General features: G+C 38.9%; 1 protein-coding gene across 1 annotated transcript; it reads right to left on the bottom strand.

Annotated features, from left to right (window-relative positions):
- Positions 1-4284: 4284 nt before the first annotated feature.
- LOC129097644 (zinc finger protein 516-like) lies at positions 4285-9733 on the bottom strand. The gene is made up of 4 exons (XM_054606551.1): positions 8389-9733; positions 5942-7234; positions 5695-5759; positions 4285-4383 (listed from the first exon to the last, which is right to left on the bottom strand). The coding sequence occupies exons 1-4, from the start codon at positions 9731-9733 to the stop codon at positions 4333-4335; spliced, it is 2754 nt and encodes a 917-aa protein (XP_054462526.1). The 3' UTR covers positions 4285-4332.
- Positions 9734-23999: the final 14266 nt, after the last annotated feature.

Raw genomic sequence — 23999 nt, 5'->3', positions numbered from 1 at the left:
GCTGTCTGCCGGCCTCATCAATAATTTGAAGTTTTGACTTTGACCAATGTCAAGCTGTATACAGTGTCAGCTTATAGAGGAGGTTTTAATGCAAACACTTGAATAGTTGAATGGTCACAACGATTAAAATACATACAGTATAATCCCACATGAAGAAATCATATAGCCAGCAATCCCTCCCAACGACAACAAACAAACAAACATGAAGGTGGAATTTGTAAAAAAAGCACCTCCTCTATTTAGCTCCTCTATTTCTTGACATTTACTACCATCTACTGGTAGAAACTGTAAACTGCAGCAAGCATGAGGCCAGATTTAATTACCATTATTATTACTATTTAATCACAGATCAAAATCTCACCTGACCTAAAGGACAGCAGAAATATAGGAAGGAAACTGTTACACAAATCTCCAAAATGCCCATGGTTAAAAGTTTGTAACCATGACATGATACTTTCAAGTCCATTTAATCTGTTTATATTGTGCAATTTCCTGGGAAATAGTCTTCAAAATATCAGTATTTACTAATTAATTTAGTAAATCAGTCCTGGGGGCTATTTTACTATACCTAGAGTGGATTTTGCCGTGATTCTCCAGTTCTCCTGGCTAAATTTAATCGTGACTGGGTTTCATAGAAGCAGTGGCACATTCATTACCATTGGGATGTATTCTATACAGCTAGCGTGCTCCAGCCAGACTAAAATAATCCTGGTCCTTTATCTGTTAGTTTAGCAGTACCTCTGATCAGAAACCAGTTTGTGTTTGTACAGTTATTCTATGTTCTTGTGTATGTACTTTGTCCTATTTCTATTAGAATACTGCAGTTGCGCCATTCATAACAGTGTACAACTGTTTATTTGTGCAAAACAGAACGTACAGTAAATTAAGAGCTGTGATTAGTAGATGTATACTTTCAGTGAGTCTGCTTTTGTCTGCAGCGCTTTTTCTTAAAGGTTTGAACCTTTAAACACATTGGCCGTGTTTCCTTTTTCTAAATGTATATGCTTTGCTTCTCAGCAAATTTCCATTAGTATCTTTTGCTCACTGGGTGTTAAGTAAGCGGAACGCCTCTTCTCCATTTCAGTGTCAGTAAATCTGTGATCGACCTTGTGATCTGCTGCAAAAAGCTGTGAAAGTTAATACATTTAGATAACTTACACCTGGCTTTACCTTGTCGCACCTCCTCAACCTGGCTTGGCCAATGTGAAACATATTAAACCTGAATGCATTTACTACACTAGGTTAAGTCTCGCTTTTCCTGTAAGCCATGATTTCTTAATTCTGCTTTTGTGAAATAGCCCTCTTGGCTCTGCTCTGATTAAAGTTTTATATGTGAGAAGGGATGGGATAAAGTGACACAGCATTTATAAACCAAAATATTAGGGTGTAGGTCTTATTGTTGTTTTTTTGTGACTTATAGAGTGATAAGTATAATTTGATTTCTTGTAAGGAACCAGAGGGCGCAGTGGTAAACTGCATTGTGATGTTTTGGTGGAATGAGCAGATTGAACTCAGATGTACCATTTGTCAGAAAGCATTGCCTGAACATATAAACTGAGGTTCTCTGCTAGATCAAAATTTAGGCAAATAATTCTGATGTACAGTACCAGTAAAAAGTTGGACGCACCTTCTCATTCAACTACTTTGAAGAATCTAAAATATAAAACATATTCTGGTTTGTTGAGCATTTGTTTGTTTACCACATAATTCCATATGTGTTCCTTCATAGTTTGGATGTCTTCAATATTAATCTACAATGTAGAAAACAATAAAAATAAAAATAAAGAAAAAACATTGAATGAGAAGGTGTGTCCAAACTTTTGACCGGTACTGTATGCTCTATATAAAAGCTTTCAACTGTCTGGATTCTACTGCAAATAAGTCAAGTGTGACTGCCAGATATAAACTTTTTTTTTTTGCCTTTGACTAAGCAATGTGCGATGCCTCATATAGTGATTTTAGGCACAGTTAGATTTAAAACCACAAAGTAAATCCAAGCACCGAGCGAAAAAAAAAGAATGTGTGTGTGTGTGTGTTTATAATGACAACAGCACGATCATAATATAAATCTACATTGACAAACTTTATTTGTATTTTTTAACAGTTAGACAAAATGTGGAACTGGTGAAAATAGAAATTCTGATACCGACATAATTATTAACTATGTTTACATAGTCACAAAAATTAACCCGGTGGGAGCTCAAATTTAAGCTTCAGGTTTGCATAACATTTCAGGCTTGCATGGAAATCACTGTCTCACTGTTTCCTGTCAAACTGTTTATTTTACAGACAGCTCTTAATTCACAGGCCTATTAATACCTACTGCAGGAGGGTCTTTCCTTAGAGACCCTGCACTCCTGCCTCAAGTGGGTCACAGATTTTTTTTTTTTCTGTTGTTACTACAAAATATCAAGTACTTGGAGTGTTAAAATCACACTCCTAGTAAACAAAAATAACATGCGATAAAATTAACATTTACAATATTATCAAAAAACAGTTTTCCACACAGATCAAAGTCAATACTCCAACAATAAATTATGTATTCTCAAGATCTCCCAAGAATCCAAAAGTTGATGGCTTTTTGTCAAATGCATAGACTATTTCTCTATGGGAGATGAATACACTGAATCTGAACTAAAATAGAAACTTACTAAACAAATCTGCAAACATACAACAAACGAAAACAAATTTAAGAATGAGGTGAACTTCAAAAAGTCAAACAAAATATTTTGCAGTCTCTTTAGTAGCTTAACTGGTAAATCAGTAGAAATTGTTATTGCTAAATGTTCTACCTCTAATCACAGCATTAAATTGCTACATCACCAGCACAATGTGAAATGAGTGCAGATGTTTATGCTATCTTTCTGATAGGAGAAAATAAATCAGAATTTATAGCATTTAAATGTCAAACTTTGAATGATAAAGCAGGACACCCCTTTTCATTGTTTGTGTCATTTTGAATAGTTAATGTGATGGCATGTGAGACCAATTAAGGTATTTTTTTCTGGTTTTATCACATTAAATGATTGTCTACTCTGGATCTCAGATTTGGCAGTAGCTATGAACTTTGCCATGGATATATGTTGTGAGATAACTGCAATGGTGCTGCTTTCTCCGTTTGACATGGATTCAAAACTGGTCGAAAATGCAAGGACTAAATGCTAGACTAGTTGTAGATTTACAACAAGTGGTATAATCTGAGCCTTTAAACTGGAAGTGAGCAGTCAATTGGCACGAACAGATTGTAGCAAAAGTAACTGGTATCCCGATGATGCCCTTCAGCACTAATGTTTGTTGGTGAGTAAATACTGATTAAGCGTGAATTTACAAAAAGAAAATCCAATCGCCTTGAGTATGATGCTCCTGTTCTGTCAAAATGATGGCATGGTTTTGTAATATTTGCCCAAAAAGCCTATATAAGGGTGCACTGGTCATATAACCCTTAATGTGTAGGGGTGATGAGCTAGTAGTGCTAAAGCCTGGATTATGGTCAGATGTAACTCTAAATAAACCACTCCATAGTGAATTACAGCCGGAACATGACTTTGTTCATTTTTTGTTGAAAACTGTGGAAGCAAACGTACGCTAAACCTCGACTCTTCTGATTTAGTTCACCATCATTCATCACTACGCCATGATAGGACAGCATAGTAATAAAGGACAACTGTCCACTCTCAGATAAGGATTTGGATAACTATGTCAATATGGGCTTAACATTGAAAGTGACAATAATCTGAATGTTGAGACACTCAATACAGTACTAACCCTAAACCAAAGAACAAAAAAATGCCATTTTCCGTAAAAAACAACAACAAACTGAGACATAGAGTATATAGAGAGGTAAATGTCATGTCAAATGTTCAGGTCACAGCTTCTGACTGTTTCTACTGGCATCCTGGTTATTATTATTATTAAGATTTGGAGTTTTTTTGTTACTGTTTTCACTCAAAACCTGCAGATATCTGGGCTCCTTTAGCCAATATAATGTCCTCTTTATCCTTTAGCAAATGTAGCTTTACATTTCATCTCCACATTGCCCCCCCAACCCCAGAGAAAGTTCTCAAACAGTTCTACCTCATTTCAAGAGAACATATCTTCATGTGTTTGGTAACTAACACATCTACACTCTTAACAAACAAAAAAACATGCGAAACACTTCAAATTAAACAACCATATTACAAAATAAGAGTCCAACTCATTGCTTTGCATATATTGTGCATTATCCAGTGCCTCAGTCCTTTTAGGAGTTATGGCTGGTTCCTTTAAAGGACAGCAGGCCTCTTTTTCAGCACTATCATGCAGGCTGGAAGCAAACAGGAACACGTTGTAACTTCACGTTCCTTTATGAAGAGACCCGGAGGAGGAAGTGGAGCGGCTGTTGACCTGGAGGAGACGAATATGAGGCACACCAGTTAGATTTGATCTGACAACACTGAGAGGGAATGTGTTGGTGTTTGCAATTAATGTATATGTACACTGTTGTACAATCTATAAAGGACCTAGCAGTGCATAACCAAGTACTTAAATGTTCACAATTATACACACCTAAAGGGCAACAATGCTATCTAAAGTCACAATCTAAAAATATTAAAATTTCTTAATGTCATGATTACTCAAAATCATCAGAGAATTTATAATTATATTTATACGTTTTATTTTGTTCACAAAAGCCACTCAGTTAATGTTCTAGACTTTCAACCGTTGCAATTATTTTCAACCGTTTACATTTTTGAATTGGAAATGTATTTTACAAAGTTTGTTTTTTGTTGAGGAAGTTTTTATTATGGAATGATAACATATGTTTTTTAATTCTTAAAAATGAAGCTTTCATATTTTGTCAGCTATTATAGCACAAAATATGTTCTACTGCCCCCACAGTGTAATCATATTAGTTTAATCTAATTTGTAATTCCTCACCCCTACAGATATTGCAATTACCCATCTTTAATGTTTAAAAAGTTGCCCACATATTACTCAAGGGGGAAAGAGGAGAAAGCAGACAGTTGTAGGTAGCATCAGGGTAGGCCTGACTGACAGGCTGATGACACACCATATGGAGATGCTGGGTGAGTTTTACCCTGAGGGGGACAACAATGTTTTTTTTATTATTTGTTTGCCTCGTCCCTGTCAGCCTCTCTTACGGAAACGAGAAGGAAAAGACAGCCAGGTTGCGCAAGTTGACAACCACGCACGTAAAATGAAATGAAAATCCGCAGAAGCACGTGTGCACAGAAGTGCCAGACTGTATTCAGACGCAGACAAGGTACAAACACACACAAAAGAACAAGCAGTTGGTGAAGCTATACTGCACATACATGTGTGGGAGAGAGGTACTTTTATACCGTTCTTAATTTAAAGAAAATGAATTGATGGGCTGATGAGTGATCTTTAGAGTTAAACATTTCAGGCAAAATCTCAAAAACAAAAAGCATTGTCCCACCACCCACTGTCTGGCATTTCTTTACAAATGAACATACACTAGATGGCAAATTTTAAGATATAATGCTTTCTTATGGGCATAAAGGTTTGTTAACATTAGTGATGTTTCTGTACATAACTGGGTTTAATGCAGGCACTTGAGTTACAAAATGTAGCCACATTCATTCAATGTATGGAATGTGTGAAATTGCATCTCAGCTCTTTTTGCTGAAGGTATTCATTTCTTTAAATGTAATGAAGGCAAATAAAACATACTTCTTTGGGAGCTTCAGTGGTGGAGTGGACTTCTTTGCCAAAATTTCCATTTAACTGCAACATTGCTGTAACAACAGGAATATAAAAAGAGCATTTAAACAAATATCATGGTCATGTCACATTTAGATTTTCACAAGTTTTGAAATGAAAGGCCCACTGCTGACCATCACTCCTCCTTCAGTGTAAAACATAACATTAATTAACCCACTGACAGTAAATTAAACATAAAAACACAGCTCTTCCTCACCTTGTGGATCAATCCTGGGATCAACAAACCCCCAGTGTTGGTAAAGAGCAGCCAGATCATGGGGACTGTAGTTTTTCAGGAGACTCAAAATATCAAAGTCCATTGGCATTTCTGCTGTTGATTCGTTCTTTACCTGAGCAAAACGAACTGGCTCTAAATATCCCTTGTGACCCCACATGTTCATGGCAGCCCACAGATCAGGAACCTTTGGACCTGAAGAAGAGTCACATGACTTTCTTCGGGGTTGGGGTCTATCCGCAGAAACGTTAGTTGAGGTCCCGCCATGATTTCTGGCCAAAATGAAACCCAAACCCTCCTGTGGGAAGTTTCCTTCCACTGCAGCTCTGTGGCCTCTGTGTTTGGGGCTGTTTGTAGGCTGGACACTAGGGGAACTCTTGCTGTGCACAATGCTTTTTGATGAAGTAGCTTGGGTGCTAGAGCTTTTACTTCCCCCCTTTTCTGCCCGGTTATGTTCACCCGACTTCTTTTGAGGTAGGAGTCCCGTCCTCCCACTAGACTGTGTTTTATCTGAAGAGCGTGAGTCCTTAGACTGATTCTTGGACTTTGGGATGCCTGATTGTGTCTTGGGAGCTGAGTGCTTACTGCTGCTGCTGCTGCTGCTGCTGCTGTTGGTTGTCAAACCTGGAGGCTGTGTGCGCTGAGTTCTTGGAGCAGGTAAAGCGGGGCAGTCCTTGCCTTCAAGGAATGGTGGAGGCCCTGTGCGTCTCCACTGGGTAGCACCTGCCTTTAGACTCTTATGGCTGTAAGTGCAGGGTGCCCACTTTGGTGCCATGGAGCTGCTGCCATCCACCCTGTGTGCAACTCGTTGGTGGATCCACAGTACTTCTGGGTAGTTGGAAGTGTGGGAGCAGTATGGGCACTGATGTCTCACCAGACCCTCTGTCTTTATTGGATCATTAACAGTGCCATCGCCTTCACTTATGGGTAATGAAGACAGATTAAGAAGACTTCCAGTGTCATTAGTAGTACGGCCCTGCCCTTTGACCTCAGTACCATTTGACTTCTCTGTTTTAATGTTGGATTCTGCCGACCCGGGGCCAGGCGGACATGTGTAAGGATTCCAGTATGGCTGACTGAGCAGCAAACTCCTGTTTCTGAGGTAGTCCATGTATCGTGAGGCTTTGGAACCACTCTGATTGCAGTTGTCCAGAATGGTGCTGTTTCTGCTGTAGGGACCCAGGAGGTCATGGTGCTGCGTGTGCAGGTGAGACCTGAGTAGTGAGGCGTCGACAGTATGGAAATCACAGTGCTCGCAGGAGAAGGTTTTTTTATCTGTAGGTAAAAGCAGAAGTTATTTAAAGCACGTACCTGATATTTGAATGAATTAGCAAAAAAAGTATTGTTAAAAGGCTGGAGTTACATTGGCTTAAGGACAGACCATAGAAGCAATACTAAGTTTCATAATGGAATAAACTCTGAGTATATAAATAAATCATCTTGTTTCATTGCTGATACTAATGTGTTTTGGCAGATTTTAATGAATCTTTGACAAATATATACATCTTGGTCTTATAATGACTGTTTTAGTTGCTTTCAAGATCATTCAAAAAAGTTAATTTAACTAAAACGCTAAGTGATTTTTATCTAAATCGTTCTGATGAATCAGGCTGTATAAACACAAATTTGTGAATGGGGTAAACAACCAGGTACTCTTCCTTTTAAGCAGCGGCAGACCTAAATCTAGTTGAACAAAACTTTTAGGTTTTTATTTAGCAATAGGCTAGGTTTAACATGTGTTACCCGCCATGAAAGCAGGATTTTTGATGTCCACAACCCAAAACTAAGTGTTAGTTCAGTATTAAAGAAACTGATTTCTAGTTTAAGAAACAAAAAATATTCTTCTAAAAAATCAGCACCTGGTCTCTAAGTACAGCTGTTCCAAGTTTTAAAACCCCAAGAACTTTGACTAACAAACCACTAACTTCATATTGTTTGTATCCATAAATTAAAGCCAACAAAATGTTACTTTTGAAAAAAACAAAACGTATTAATCTTAATAAGTAAAAACTCTTCTGAAGCCTAGGAGAGGAAGCCTTAATGGGTGTGCATTTGCAAGATATTTTTTCTATAAACAGGTGCATTTACAGTTGCTGTATTTCAGTTATAAATTCACTAGAGGTCTCCCTTTTCCACAGTACAATGTTACATTTTGAATTTTCACATTGATGACTTCCCTTTCAGCAATTCCAGCAAGTCTGATCTTTGTCTGTCTATATTGAAGTAATTTTTTTCCAGAAAAAGTGGCACATCTGCATGTCCACAAACATCTCTTAATTAAAAAAAAAGGGGGCAATATTCAATAGAAAACAACCGCCGTCAGCCCGACCAAGCCTAGTAATTGATTCTCATTTACAATGATTTGGGATTATTGTCTTATCCAAACGGAAGCACAGATATTGTAGTGTGGTGTGTTGTACATCGCTTACCCTCCTGGTCTTGACTCCTGGTGCTGTTGGTGTGTCTGGGTGTGAGGTGAACATCTTTGACTTTCTTAGTCTGCAGCGCCTCATAAAACGCATGACCAAGTCCGTTTAACAAAATACGGTCTTTCTGAGAGATCTTCTTGTCACCACCTTTAGTGGGAGCCAAGCTGTTTGATGAGTGAACAAGGCCTGTTTCACCCTTTATCTTCTTAATGTTGGAGCTGGAGGTGTCGATTTGCTTCCTCTTCTTCTCCTGCTTCAGCGGTACATACTCGCCCTTTTCTGTGTCGTATGCCACCTCGGCATCTGCTAGCCTCTCCTCCCATCCCAGACATTTCTCCGTGGCCTCCACTAGTCGTCCCCTTGTGGCCAACTGCCACGCTTGGTAACTACAAATTGGATCCAGCTCTGGAATTCGCCTGCCCAGGCTCTTGTCCTCAGATGTTTCCCTTGGTCCAGCACATGTGAGGTTCAGGCTTTCCAAAAAATGCCTCTTATCAATGTCCATCTCAGAGGCGTCAATGTCTTCCTGTGGTAGATTTTGTGTCTGAGTGCGGCTGTTGGTCGGTTTATGTAGCTTTTCATGTATTCGTAATGTCTTGCGGTCATAGAAGAAGTTACCACAGCCAGCACAGAGCTCAAAGAGGCACTCTTCATTTGTCAGTGACGCTGAGTCCTGAGGAACTCCATTGATAGTGGCAGGCAGCTCATTGCTTTTGCCACCTCTTAGCTGGGCTTTGACTCGGTGAATGCGCATATGACTTTGGAGGAACCATGCCTGGCGGAAACGGCGTCCACAAATCCGGCAACCATGATCCTGTGAATTGCGGTGCCTTTTCATGTGGGACTTAAGGAGCAGTACCTGAGGGAAAACCTGGCCACAAATGGTGCAGGTACAGGACCCATCCTCAGCCCCATCACTGACCTCGATCGCATCTTTAACCTTAACTTTTTTCTTTGTTCCTTTCTTCTTCTTCACTTTCCTGTTGACATTATGAGCTTTGTCAGATGTGGTAACAATTTCAGGAGGGTCCGGTGTCTTGGAGTTATTATTCTGCTCTTGATCTCCACCCCCTTCCTTTTCACTGAGGTTATGGCTGAATAGGCCTAGTTTATGGCTTCGGATGTGGGCCTTCAGAGTGCCCTTCTGAGCCGTCCTGTGCTCACAGTACGGACACTTGTACGGCTTCTCCCGTGTGTGTCTCCTCATGTGCTGCGACAGAGAGCTAAGAAGAGGAAAGCTTCGGCCACACACCCCACAGGTGTGGCCAGAGGTCTCATCTACTGTCTCTGCCTTTATATTTACGGTGAGTTTTTGTGATACATCGTCCCTCTCTTCTGTCTCCATTTCTTTGCCTGGAGCACCGGTCAAAAACCACAGCTGTGTAATGAATCCTCTAACTATGCAAAGTTAATCTTCCAAAAGTTAGTGAGTTCTCAGAACAGGCGTAAAAAACTTGCAAAAAGTCACAGCTTCAGTGTCCATCCTGATATTTGAAGAGATGTTTTTGTCCAGGTTGCATACTGTTTTGGCATGAATACCTGGAAAAAATAGCAAAAGAATTTAAATTAATTAATATAATTACACACCAAATTCACAAATGACATTGAAAGAAGGGCAGTAAAAAATATTATTGCCTATGTAATATTATCAGTCTTTAGAGGAGTTGTTAACAATATGACTTGGCAAAATTGCTTTTATATTATAATGAATTCCCCAAAAATTCATTATTTAAACATAATCTCATATATTTACTTTCTTGTGCCCTTTTTTGGGTTTAGTGTTACAGCTTCACAGAGCATACATCCACCTGACAAAGCAATATACATTGAATACATAAACCAAGAACAAAACAAATTGATAAAATAAGTCAATGTTCAGATTCAACTGTAAAAAAATAAAATAAAAATAAGAACAATAAAACTGATGATCCAATAAAACAGTACAACTTATAAAACGTAAGCATACAATCCATTCAATTCAGCAAACTACAGGGTGCCATTCCTTTAAGATTTAAAGGCAAACTTTAGAATTCAGAAGACAAACTACTAGGGCTTAAAATTAAACATGGAAGTGATCATCAGTTGTTTTTGTGTGGGTGTATGGCCTTTATAAACCCCGAACACTAGACAAATTTACAGAATCAAGGATTTACAATATTTAATAAAGTGGTTCCAGTAATAGTTCTAGATGAAAATGTAGACTACTAGATACTTAAATCAAAAAATGATTTAAAAAAAATAAGAAAATTATATGATAAAGGGAATTTTGCCTTAAAACAGACTGCTTTGTTTTCCCAAATTTAAAGAACTGATTCAGGAACTGATTTGGGAAGATTCATGACTTTTTCAGTCACTCAAAAAAAATAATTCTGTTTCCTATTGCTTTAACGTAGGTACACAGATATTTTCCAGAGATTCAGAGACTGGATTCACTGAAATACACTAGGCAGAAGTTGCTTACATTTAAAGTAGCTTCCCCTAGTAACAAACTGGAGAGACAGATAGCCCACAGAGGCAATTTGCATCACACTGATTTTAGAATAACCTTTGTCCCTCATTGGATGAGCGACGCCTGTCTGTGCGTATTAGAGCGCGGGTCAGTGTCTCAACATGCGTGTGTCGGGTCTTTGGTTTCCTATGCCTAAATTGAGTGTGTGAGGTGAAGCATGAAGAGATGTATTCATTCCTGGCCAACAAGGATGGGCCCTGAGGGGGCAGTCCACTCTAATTCACGATCAATAATCCATTACCAACCAACTTTATTTTAGAAGCTCACATACAGGCACAGGCCCTGATTCTGGGGCAAGTGCTTACATAAAACTGTGGGTATATATATTAACAAAGTACATATATTTCTAAATATTACTGTTTAAATAATGGGAGATATATCATCGTCTCTAATCACATCTTGCACATGGCAATGGGTGTTAACCTTTATCTTTTAATCCTGCCATTCCACTCAAACGTTATCTATATGTAAGGAAATCTCTGCAGCCAGGAAGAAAACCTGATGTATGAAGCTGCAGTTCTGAGACATCTAAATTAAAACCAGAACAAAATCATCAAGGAACAGAACAGGCATTTTTTTTTTGTACTCTACATGAAAAAACGATATATGGCACGGACGGGGTCTGATGTGGTTGAACATGTTCCTCAGGCAAACATGACTATTTGTTGGAGTGGCGTACTGCCAGCCAGGCAGTCAAAAGAAAAACCTGCTATTGTGTCGGCCGCACCAGAACTGTCACATCGCCTCATGTCTGGCCCTCCACCCCTCATTGGGGGGTCGAGAGAGTTATTGTTAAAGCAAAGAGGCCTGGGCCTACACGTCACTGTCTTCGAACACATGTCTGAGCTAAGAGGCAGGACAAAGGGCGACTTTTGTTTGTCTTGTCAGTCTATGAGGTTGAGGAAAAACTAGGTGCACATAACTCATAAAGGCTAGAAAAAGAGACCCGTAACTCTGGTCATGATTTTCAAGGGATGAGGTTGTCTGATTGTCTGTAACTGCATCCACAGTCGCATCTGCCTGCGTGCCTGCCTGCCTGCCTGCCTGCCTGTGGTCATGTGTGCTGATCCGCTCACGCTGGAATGGGTGTTGTATCTGGAGTATGGGAGGAGTTTAGGAGATTTTTTCCGCATATGGCAGGTGTTTGGTAGGCAGACGCCATCAGATTAGTGTATGGGCAATGTGGCACACTGTCTCCAAGAGGGGGAGGATGTGGAAGGAAAACTGGAGGGTGGCAATTAAGGGGTTAAGGTTAAGGCGAATGTAATGAGTAACCACAATGGGGATAAAGTCAGAAGAGCTGAGGGCAACAGATGGGAATAAACGGGCCATCAGTATGGAGTTAGCCGTCTCTACAGTATGAGCTTATGCCTTTGTCAAAGCCTATGTGCTTACTTGGTGTGTACTATATATTTGCATCTGCAGTATCCTACTTTTGCTAAATCAGACAAACGATGCAAATGTGTAGTGTTTGTGTTCAAACAAGGGATTTGTTTACCAGTTTCTACCAACAAAAATGAATCGCATAAAATGATTTGAACGCTCCACTTTCTTTCCTCCCCTCTCTGTTTTCCACCTTTTCTGCCTTCATCCCATAACTACTGAAAGCCCTTTGGAGGATCCGTTAAGTAATGCAGATAGCCAAACATGTTGCTCCAGGGGCTTAACTCATTTCTTTTAGAATCCCTCGCTCCCTTTTTCTCTCTCTTTTCTTTGGCAGATGAATAGGCATGTCCAGTCAGCTGTCCTTGCATTGATTCATCCTGACGTCCAAACCAGCTCAGCACAAACTCCCTATGGTCAGGGCACTGATGCTGAGAGCCTCTGTGCTGTGAGTGTGTATGAAAATATCCACCGTCGGTGTGCCCTATGTGTGTGCACTGCCTGTGTGCCCGGTTGCTGCTATGAAACTGTGGGTGTAATATCCTGCCAGGATCTAGAAATAGCAATTCCTCTGAATTTACCTTGCAAGATACTATAGCATGCAAAACACGACTAAATGCCTCGAATACTTTCTTTCTGTAAGTAAGAAATGGCCACTTATTCTAATATCCACCAAAGTCAGCAACTTTAGATGCAGGTATGTAGAAACCCCATGACTGTGCATGTATATGTGCCTGCCTGAGAGTGTGTGTATGTGCTGTAGTCATCCAAATATTCTCAACAACCAGCAACAAGCCTGTGCCAACATACCCCTGACTGGAGATAGCATGTGACTGTCCTTATGCTAGTGTTCAAAGCCATAGTCACTCACTAAGCCTCAGCTCGCATCTACCGTTTTGTGTCCAATAATCCTGTCTGTTTCCACCACTGCAAACACAACCCAGGCGTAAAACTAAATTAATACACGAACTGAGAATTTGCTGCAAATATAGTCAGAATACATAGGGATGATTACACAGATTTTTTTTTTGTCCTTTGAGCTAAACTAAAACTTAGAAACCTGTCTGTTGGCACCGTGCATATAATCATGCCCAAAATGAAATTACTTTTTAAAACATGGTCCACTTGAAATAATCATGTAAAATATTAAATCCTAAGAACCGCAAATATCAAGTTCCTGGAGGCTTCGTGTCCCATTAAAAACTATTTAACTGCATACTGAAGTCACCAATAAAGAAACTAGATTTTTGAATTGTTTCCTATAGCCATATATTCTAATGAACATGTTACAATTTTCAGTGGGTAATGTTTAATTCATGTTCTTATATAAACCTTGTCAACATTGTATACAGTGTATACAATGTTGACAAGGTTTATATAAGAACATGGAGGGAATGGATATTATACAGTATCCATATACAGTATACAGTAACCCTAACCCATATACAGTATCCATTCCTACTATCCTGCAGTCACTCCAACATGGAAGGAAATGAATGTCAAGTGAATTTCCTGACAGAATCAGTTGTGTAACACAGCTGTCTATTATATAGCATTTAAAGATAAATTGCTCCCAAAAATATCCATAATATTTAGCTTTTTAATGTAATTCTTTTTTATTGAATGTCTAAAGCATTTGTTGACTCCTACCAGCTTGTACCGGAATGTACAACAAGACCTAAGCAGCATTCTGAAATGTGCATAAATCCTTTATTAAGTCATACTGGAACAAGTCATCCTCTTAACGAAATAACAGTGAAAGACCCGACAGTCAGCCATACTGAACACCTGTGCTGAATGATGCTCCAGCAAAGGAGAACAAATATGTTTCTCATATTTACATCTGTTTTTGAGCAAGTATGCAGAAAACGTAATCTCTGCTGATTCACTGCTGATGCAGTTGAAGATGACTCCTTCCAGATGTAGGGGAGTAAACACACACTCCCAGGTGCTTGCATGAGATGACATGTTTAATGACTATCCAACACTAGTTAGTATGCTCAACATTCAGGTCTGTGAGCAAAATAAGCTTCCATTTAGAGTTCACAAAAGAAAAATGACTCGCCTAACGATGGCTCCTTCCAGACCACACTGTCAAGGCTATAGAGTCCTTACAACATCATTGTGAACGCAGGACAAACATGTTAGTGCAGGATTATTGATTTTAATTTTTTTAGCACTTTGCTCTATTTCCCTAGCGTAAGACACACTGTTCTGTGTTGTACATGTTGATAGTATAATGACCTGACCTCAACACAACCTGGTACCAATGTAATACCTCCGCATGGGTCATATTCAAGACAAACACTGTTCCTAGAACGAGGTAATTGTATGATCAACAGTAATGCAACACAGTGCTGTGGGCAAACAGCCTAATGTACCTACGAGATTAGAAAGCCATGAGCTCAACAGCCACAAGCACGGACAAACTTGCGCACAATCGTGCCCATCCCCCTCCTTGTCCAACTCTGCACTCGGTTACACAACATATACAGGGATTACTCTTCATAGAATGAGATGAGCTGCTCAATGAGTGGCCTTTTATTATGGATGCCCTTTAGTGCTATAAAACACACACAGAGAACGGGAACTGACAAAGAGACGAGAGATCTTGGCAGAGATATTGCCTTTTGTGGAAATATGAACAGTTACTCTAAAAAAATACACAAGATGTCTCATGCAAGCCCAAATGCATGCATCAAAAATAAACTGAACACTGCAACTGAAAACAGGAAGGCAAAAATGAACAGATCTGATCTCTGGAGACATTTTCAGATGACTATAATTGACATTAATTTATCTACTGTGGTAGGTCTGAGAATCCACTATGGACGACTTTTCAGTGTGGATTGGCTAGTGTGGGAGACACTAGAGTATAATCTGCTGGCATTAACTTGCTCTCTAAAAAAAGCACTCTCGACAGGGATTAGATTATCATGGCAAGGTCAGCTCAGACTCGCTCCGACTGTCTCCCTTTATGTCTCTCTATCTATCACTCTGGTTCCTGTCTTTCATTTGATCAGTTTTTCTTTCATCCTTTGTGCAACCTACTACCTTTTGTCAGGTGTCAATGTTCACACTGCCATTCATTGCAGTCTTACCTAAATAAAGATCACGCTGACAATGCAAAAGAAAATATAACAGATTAACACAGATTAAATACACAGCACGTTGTCGTCCAATGTCCTCCTCCAAAGCTTGATGCCACAGAAACACTGAAACTTTAAATACCCACACCATGTATGTTGATTAAAATGGAATTAGGTTACAGTAAGACACCATCTTGCTCATATGGATTGACCTGGAAAAGGAGACTGTTATAGTCAGACTCATTTATTTTCTTTACATTTATGATTTATTTTTAGTGGAGCAATATCAGAATTAAAAACCCTGATGACACCTTCAGTTTGGCTTTAAAGACACTTTAAGACAAATTCCTATCAATTAGGTTTGTGTGGTAATAGAGCTGTGGCTAATGATTATTCTCATTATCCATTAATATGCTGATTTCTTTTTTCAATTAATCATATATTTTGTTTAGGGCCGTCACAAATTCACCAGAGCCCAATTTGACAAAGTTAATTAGGTTTTTTTTTGTCAGACTAAAAGTCCAGTCACCAAAGGTATTCAGTTTACCATCACAGACAATTAAGAAAGAAACACATATTCACATTTAAACATTTTAAGAGACTGGAACAAGTGGAAAAAAAATGTTTTGTTCAATTTTTTTTGATCACCTAATCAAAAATGTACTAATTGTAACAGCTTTACATTGAAATCAAGTAGTGAATCCTGAACATTGCATAGTTTTTCCTCTGGGATTTGGATAAGAATGTTGTTTTTAATTTTAGCCAAAGGTCAAAACGTAATACTTTTTTAAAATAATCTCTCAAGTACAACCAGAACGTTTGTAAAACATGTTTTTAAATCAACATTGCCTATGGGATTTCTCTCCTGTGATTTGTAGATCTTTAAGCATATGATCAAACATCTCAAATTACAAAGAAGATGTTGAGTTGTAGTACAGAACAACGTATGTAATTTCCTATTTCCTGCTATGATTAAGGTAAGGATTGAAGGGTAAGGCGATACCTGCGATTTTACCCTAGAGCAAAAGAATGACAGCTGGCAGCAGGGTCTGGATTAGGTTTCCCATAGGGAGTATTGCATCTTTTACACCACCGCTTCTTTGGAGTAGAATGGGCCGATAAGTAACCTGACTCCCTCAGACCCATCCAATCTCGTCTCCCTGTCTCAATGGGGCCAAACAGAAGGGATCTGTGAACGCCTTACTCATCCCTCCCATCTTCCATCTGGACATTTTGCCAGTGTTTGCACTCCATTGAAGACTTACTGGGCCGGTTATTTTTTTTCTGATTCATCACAAAACCCATTTGATTCTTCCTTGCACTAATATTTAGTTTTGGTGGGTGAGATGTTAAAAAAAGCAAAGCTGCTTATTGACCAAAGAGGAGTCCTGCACTGCATTAGACCAGTACCTTACTTTAATTAGACTAAAATGATCTTCATAAAAACAAGTAGTATTTGAATCAACAATGGCAGGAACAGTTAATACCTACAGTAAATGCAAATTTTCACATTTGTGAAAGGTGTTTGACATATACGACAATTACTTACATTTTGACAGCATGTATTGATAGATATTAACATTAGCTGTAATTTTCATTACAAATGGAAATGTAAAATTCCTGATTATTAATAATGATAAAAAATGTCAGAAAGTAGTAAAAAAAAATGCCCAAAACACTTTCCCTATGCCCAAGTTAATATATTTAAACAGAGAAATACAGATGTTCTTTTTTGAAAAGCTGAAACCACTGAAGTTTTATCAACAGACTGCCCGTTTCGGATCTAATTAAATCAAATTTATTTTCGTTGCATAATACAGCAACTAGGTAAACCTAGTTTTTGTCCTTTCAAAAAGATAATATTTTGTAGTTTTTCCTATCCCATCTGCTTATGTGTAGTCACTTTAAGTTGTTTTAATATGTTGGACTACTGAAGGTCCAGGTAGCTTGAACAACACACCCCATACAGACAATGACAACATGGGAGAGACAGGTAGCATATGTTAACATAACACTAAATCCAGTATGTGGTCCGTCTGTATGCTCTGCTGTTGGGTGATAACATCAGATAGCAGGTGCACACTCAGCAAGAATGTGCACATGTATCCACACACAACATTTTTTAAAAGCAGATTCACATATTTTGCAGACTCGTGAACCCTGTGCAGTAACATCTGCAATGCAATTCTTACTTTTTGAAACATGATATATTAGAACATAAGTTTATTTAAGTATAAGTATTGAAGCAGCTCATTTTCTTAGTTGTAATTACGTTTTAATCACAAAAAATGCACAATGAGATAGGGAAAACATACCTAAAGTGTATTAACAAGGCAGGAAAAAAAATGTAGATTTCAAGATATCGGCAACAGGTCAAGTGATGACATACTGTAGCTTTTAAAGAGATATTAACTTTGTTGATATAATTGCTTTAATTTACTGGCATGTCTGTGACTTTTTCCAAATGGCAAGTATATAAATATGTGCATGAGAAATTTGTATTTGGAGTTTGTATATAAGATCATTTGGATGTGAGCCATCGGCATATGCGACAGCATAATGACTCTGACCTGATTTGAACACGCATTTCTTCAGGAGGATTCTCCCTTTACATTTTCCTCTCAAAGACTCGAAATGTAATTTGATGGGATTGGTCATCTCCACAGTTTTTTGTGGCTATTTTTGAGTATTTTTTTTTTTAATTAAATGCTGTCTTGGTTTTGGTTTGTGATTTCAGATTTATTTAGCCTCAATATAACCTTGCGAAAGAAAAGTGTTTGTAGTTATCTGTTTTATTAAAGAATGTGTTTCCTCATTACACTGACACTCTTGTAGCAGTCCAATAATGAGTTTGGCCCTGTCCATTTTGAAGCAGTGTTTTTGTTGTTTTCATTCGCTCCAGATTAAGGAAAACAAAATGTCTCAGCCCATTGTCACACAAGGGAGCTGCCCAAAGTGGAGATGGCCTTACCCCTCACATCTTCCTGTCTGCACCCCTCCCCCCTTCCAGCAACAAGCCCCTGTCCAGACCCCAGCCTCCTGACCTAATCTAGATGATTAAATCATTTTTCTTTAGCACAAATTTTGTCGTCCCCCCCCCCTCTACTCTTGTCTAGTTGTCGTCGTACACCCTCCCCTATTGATCGTCATGCTGAGGAGATTACCCTAATAGCTGGGATTACCTCCCCACATGTTGGTAGGCCACATACACAGGGGGGAGGGGGGAGAGCAGAGGGATGGTGCATGTTGTGCATGATGTGCAAGTGTATGCATGAAGGGGTGGACGAGTAAGAAATAGACAATCTGGGTTTGTTTGTTTGTTCTCTAGTACTGGAACATAAAGCAGATACAACCTCTAACATGTCTGTTTGCCTGTGGGATGTAATTAGGCTTTTTACAGCCTACATCATTTACCCTTCAACGCTAAAACACTGATGACCAGTCATGAGACAACACAGGACAGACAAACAACAGCCTAAAGACCTACTTGACACATTTGTCCCCTCACGCTCATCCCGGGTTTTAAAGGCCAGTGTCAACACCTTGCTTGCAATGCTGTTTACTTGAGACGAAACGGTTAGTTGATTAAACGACTGACAGAAACTTAATCTCCAACAATTTGGATAATTCGGTTAGTTATTTCAGTCAGTTAATGAGTAAAGAAGCCAAACATTTTCATATTTTTTTTTCCCTGTTGTGCCATTAGAAATGAAATGCCTTCTGGTTTTATACCGTTGGTCAGACAAAGCAAACAATTTAGAGATGTCACCATGGGATATTGCATCTGTTATTTCCCATATATATATATTTAAAACTTTCTAATGACTTAACGATTTGCTGACAGTGATGATAACAGTCAGCTGCAGCCCTTCATCACTTATAACTTATGACCTGATAACCATAACTACAACGACCTACTGACCAGCTCTTCCCCCATCCACATGTTTCACAATGGACAAGCCCTGGTTTGGTGGCTGCTGGCTGTGAGGTGTTTCTAGTTTACCGTTTATAACAAGTGCCAGAGGTGGAAGAAGCTCGCAATCAAGATGTTATACCCCAGAGAGAGGCAGAGAAAAGAGGGGGAGAAAGAAAGAGAGAGAGAGGGAGACTGGAGGCCATTGAGACAGTGCAGGGAAAAGGAATTCCGTTAATCCGCCGCTGATCTGGTACAATGGCAGCCTTGTTGTCTGTCCCATTTGCACTCACTTACCACAAGTTTGCGTGCGTTGACAATGTCCGCTGATCGCCGGCTCCCAGCTGTGCCACAGCGCAGTAAAGACAACACTTACAATGACCGCCCAGTAACGCTGGTGGTGGTGGTGGTGGTGGTGGTGGTGGTGCTGGGAGCGGAGGAGACTCCTCGCTACACGACACGAGAACCAGAGGACACTTGGCCGAGTGTTTCACAATGACTGACACACCATAACACCGACTCACCGACCGACGGGGCTGTTGGAGCCGAGTTAACTTTGCCCGCACAAAACTCCCCCCAAACACCCCCCCCCCTCCCTCCCTCCCGGAGCACCCACACTTTGCACAAAGGCAGCAGCATCCCTCACTGTCTGCCTGTTACTGCCCCGTCGTTTTGGGCGTCTTACCTCAGCGGGTTCACGCCGGGCGGGCAGGTCGCTCCTGCGGGAATCCCATCACCGAGCTCCGGTCAACAAAACCAGGATGACCGGTCCCGTCAGCCGCCGGTTCGCCTCCAAAAAAAACAAAAAAACTTCCCCGTCTTTCAATCACAGCGGTGCACCTGGACCGCAGTCCCGTCCTCCTCCTCCTGCGCAGCGGTGGCGGTGGTGGTGGTGGTTGTTGGGGACATGAGTGACGCGTTAACGTTGTTAACGGTAATAACGAGCCAGGGCGAGTGATCTTTTGCGTGCGCGCGCCTCAGCCCCCCCGTTCACCGCAACTGTTGAGTTGAGAGGTGACGGGTGCGCGCACGGAACACTTATCTGAGATTAACGTTAGTTTACTCGAGAACATGTCGTCGCCTAGAGATGAAGGTGAATGTGTTCTAACAATGGTTTCCAGTCGGTGGGCTAATTTGATGTTACACAGCTTTTACACTTTTTATAGCAAGGGTAAAAAAAAACACATTCATAAAGGTTTTACATTCATTCAATTAACATAGAATGACCTTAACCATAAAGAAATAACCTCTATCAAATATTATATTTTTATGTAAGTCAGAATCCTAAATTTATTACATCACTTACCCAATTGTTGGTTCCAATTAGCATATTTAATTATATTATATTTGTCTTTATTTTACATTTATATTACTTTTTGTACTTTGATTTGATTCTTGACAGAGAAACAAGGTTTTGTTTTCATTTCCAGTTTTTTTGTTCGAGGTGAATGAGCCTTTCAGTCATATCTAGTCTGTGAATAGCCTTCTCGTCACTAATTTGATGTTACACAGCTTTTACACTTTTTATAGCAAGGGTAAAAAAACACATTCATAAAGGTTTTACATTCATTCAATTAACATAGAATGACCTTAACCATAAAGAAATAACCTCTATCAAATATTATATTTTTATGTAAGTACCCTGGCTTAAAAAAACATTTTTGGGTGTCATTTGGCTCCACCTAATTTGCTGATAAATGTAATAATTTAAAGCACCTACAAAAAGGGATGATAGACCTGACTCCGTTTCATACTAAATTTTATAAAAAATATATGCATTTACATGGGAGTGCATTATTTTCTTCTAGAGTCCTAATTTTATTTAGAGGTGCTGATGTGTCCTTGTTTCAGAGTTATGCTATAATAAACTAACGGTGTCCTGGCCAAAAGTGTACATATAGACATAAAGAGTTGAGTGTGGTAGGGCAGATCTTCTTGCCTAACTAAAGCAAGCAAGAAAGAAAATGTCGGTGAATGTGTTATAACAATGGTTTCCAGTCGGTGGCCTTCCTCACTACCGCCAATTTAAAAAAACACAAAGTACAGTCACACCCTACGTGTTCTCAGGCTACCTACCTAATAAAAATGAGCCTAAGTAAAATAATTGGTTTAAGGTTTTGGACAACAATACACCATTTGCTTCAATGTCACGGTGGTATTAAAAATGTGTCCAATAAGCAGTGGTGGAATGTAATATGCCTACATGTTACTCAAGTGTTGTAGGCCTCCTTATTGTGCAATTTTGAGGTAGGCGAATTTTAAACTTTTACTTTTCTACATTTTGGAAGCCAATATTGCACTTTTTACTCTATTTGACAACATTAATTATCAGCTTGCAGATTCTGATTGTTGATACAAAATATGAATCAACAAATACATTATGATGATTTATTAAGGATTAATATAAAATTGCTATAATTAAGCTCTGCCTTAACAAGCTGCAACATTAGTGTTGCTTCCTATTAAACATCACAGATTAAAGTAGGCCTAGGCTAATATGATGTACATTATTCTGAAAAGGACCATTTCATATAATGAGTAACCTACTCTTACTTTTGCACTTAAGTAGTACATTTTGATGCTAATACTTACCATAGTCTAAGTAAGATTTTTACTACTTAAAAAAAAATATGCTGAAAAGAAATATAAAACAATGAAAACTGTCGACCTGAAAAACACCTAACTTTTACCAACCTTGTGTTTGACATGGAAAATCCACTCTAATATCCACATAGTTGCAGGTCACATTTAGGGATATCTTATTAAGTCTTATACAACACTCACACAAAAAATATCTGTTTTGGAAAAGTGGTGTTGATTGACCTTGATGTTTATTTTTTGCTGCTGTACATTGTGGCACTCATTGCCTCATACTCAGAAAGCATTTTCGATACTTATTCCTCCCCATTCATAACAATTAAGGGGTACAGCCCATCTCAATATGACACAATACAATTCAATAGCACCACAAACTACACCCGCCAAAAAAAATTACCATCGCAATTACAAAAATTACTAATCAACACCTCTCTGAAACTGTTTCAATAATAACTGAACATTAGGTACACAACCTTAATGAAGGTAGGCTTTGTTGCTACTTTAGGGTTACCTAATAAAAATAGAGTTTAGATTTTAGTGCATTTCTGCATTGTTGGGCAGATCAGTTTCAATTTGTGTAATCAGTATTAGGATTATTTGTTTTCATTTTACAAGACCCAACAACAACATTTATGACGATAACAAACGGACAACAGTAACAAAACCACCACCACCAAAAGTGATGATCAACAATATGTTCAGCAGCACCAAACAAAGGCTCTATTGCAGATCTGTGGCTGGTCATAGATTCTGCTTTTGATTTTAGTCATGGCTTACATCTGTAGTCTTATTCTTGTGCAGGCTTTGTGCTTGTTCTTTTTTATGTATGATATATTCTTTCACTGTACAACTTTTCCCACTGTAAATAGGCTCAGGCTGCTTGTTGTTAGGTCAGCTATTTGTCACCAGAGGGCACACTTCTGAAGAAAGCCTGCAGACCTCCTCCTCGTGACACAGTGAAGTGTTGTATTCTCCTTTTTACAATGGGTGGCGACAAAGCCACATCACTACAGTACATCTGCCCTTCTCACAGATCTCCCTTAGTGATGCAGCAGGAATCCAAGTATGTAACCCATTTATAAAAGTGGAACCAGAGGAGATATATCTGACCAGCTCATTTTTGTTTGTCAGAATCCTAAATTTATTACATCACTTACCCAATTGTTGGTTCCAATTAGCATATTTAATTATATTATATTTGTCTTTATTTTACATTTATATTACTTTTTGTACTTTGATTTGATTCTTGACAGAGAAACAAGGTTTTGTTTTCATTTCCAGTTTTTTTGTTCGAGGTGAATGAGCCTTTCAGTCATATCTAGTCTGTGAATAGCCTTCTCGTCACTAATTTGATGTTACACAGCTTTTACACTTTTTATAGCAAGGGTAAAAAAACACATTCATAAAGGTTTTACATTCATTCAATTAACATAGAATGACCTTAACCATAAAGAAATAACCTCTATCAAATATTATATTTTTATGTAAGTGTCATTTGGCTCCACCTAATTTGCTGATAAATGTAATAATTTAAAGCACCTACAAAAAGGGATGATAGACCTGACTCCGTTTCATACTAAATTTTATAAAAATATATGCATTTTCATGGGAGTGCATTATTTTCTTCTAGAGTCCTAATTTTATTTAGAGGTGCTGATGTGTCCTTGTTTCAGAGTTATGCTATAATAAACTAACGGTGTCCTGGCCAAAAGTGTACATATAGACATAAAGAGTTGAGTGTGGTAGGGCAGATCTTCTTGCCTAACTAAAGCAAGCAAGAAAGAAAATGAGTGTATGGTTGAACTGGCTAGGAAGTTATTTCCCCTGGCCGAGACACAGTCCCACATACATTATAACCCCCCACAAGTTATCATTTCAACACAGTTTTTGTAAGAATTAAACAAACTATATGACATGATAATTGATGACTTTTAGAGATGCCAGTACAAAGATTTTGTTGTTTTGTTTCTCCATGTTTTCACTCTTTCTGCTAAGCTACGCTAGCTGTCTCCTGGCATGTGTGTTTTGTGTCAGTGCTTGAAGTTGCATGCTAAAATATTTGTTTTCAAGTGGCCTATCTAGTTGAAGCACTGTGTACTAATAAACAGAGTGAATGAAA

Source organism: Anoplopoma fimbria, chromosome 10, assembly GCF_027596085.1.
Source record: "Anoplopoma fimbria isolate UVic2021 breed Golden Eagle Sablefish chromosome 10, Afim_UVic_2022, whole genome shotgun sequence".
In the NCBI taxonomy this organism is placed as follows: domain Eukaryota; kingdom Metazoa; phylum Chordata; class Actinopteri; order Perciformes; family Anoplopomatidae; genus Anoplopoma; species Anoplopoma fimbria.
The sequence above is the reverse complement of the archived record's forward strand: the minus strand, read 5'-3'. Positions and strand labels throughout refer to the sequence as shown.

Excerpts from the sequence above, each read along its gene's own strand:
- LOC129097644 (XM_054606551.1), bottom strand. The coding sequence starts at position 9,733 with ATGGAGACAGAAGAGAGGGACGATGTATCACAAAAACTCACCGTAAAT. Across the intron at positions 7,235-8,388 it reads CAGGAGTCAAGACCAGGAGG|ATAAAAAAACCTTCTCCTGC; the intron begins GTAAGCGATGTA and ends TTTTACCTACAG. Across the intron at positions 4,384-5,694 it reads CCACTGAAGCTCCCAAAGAA|GTCAACAGCCGCTCCACTTC; the intron begins GTATGTTTTATT and ends CGTCTCCTCCAG.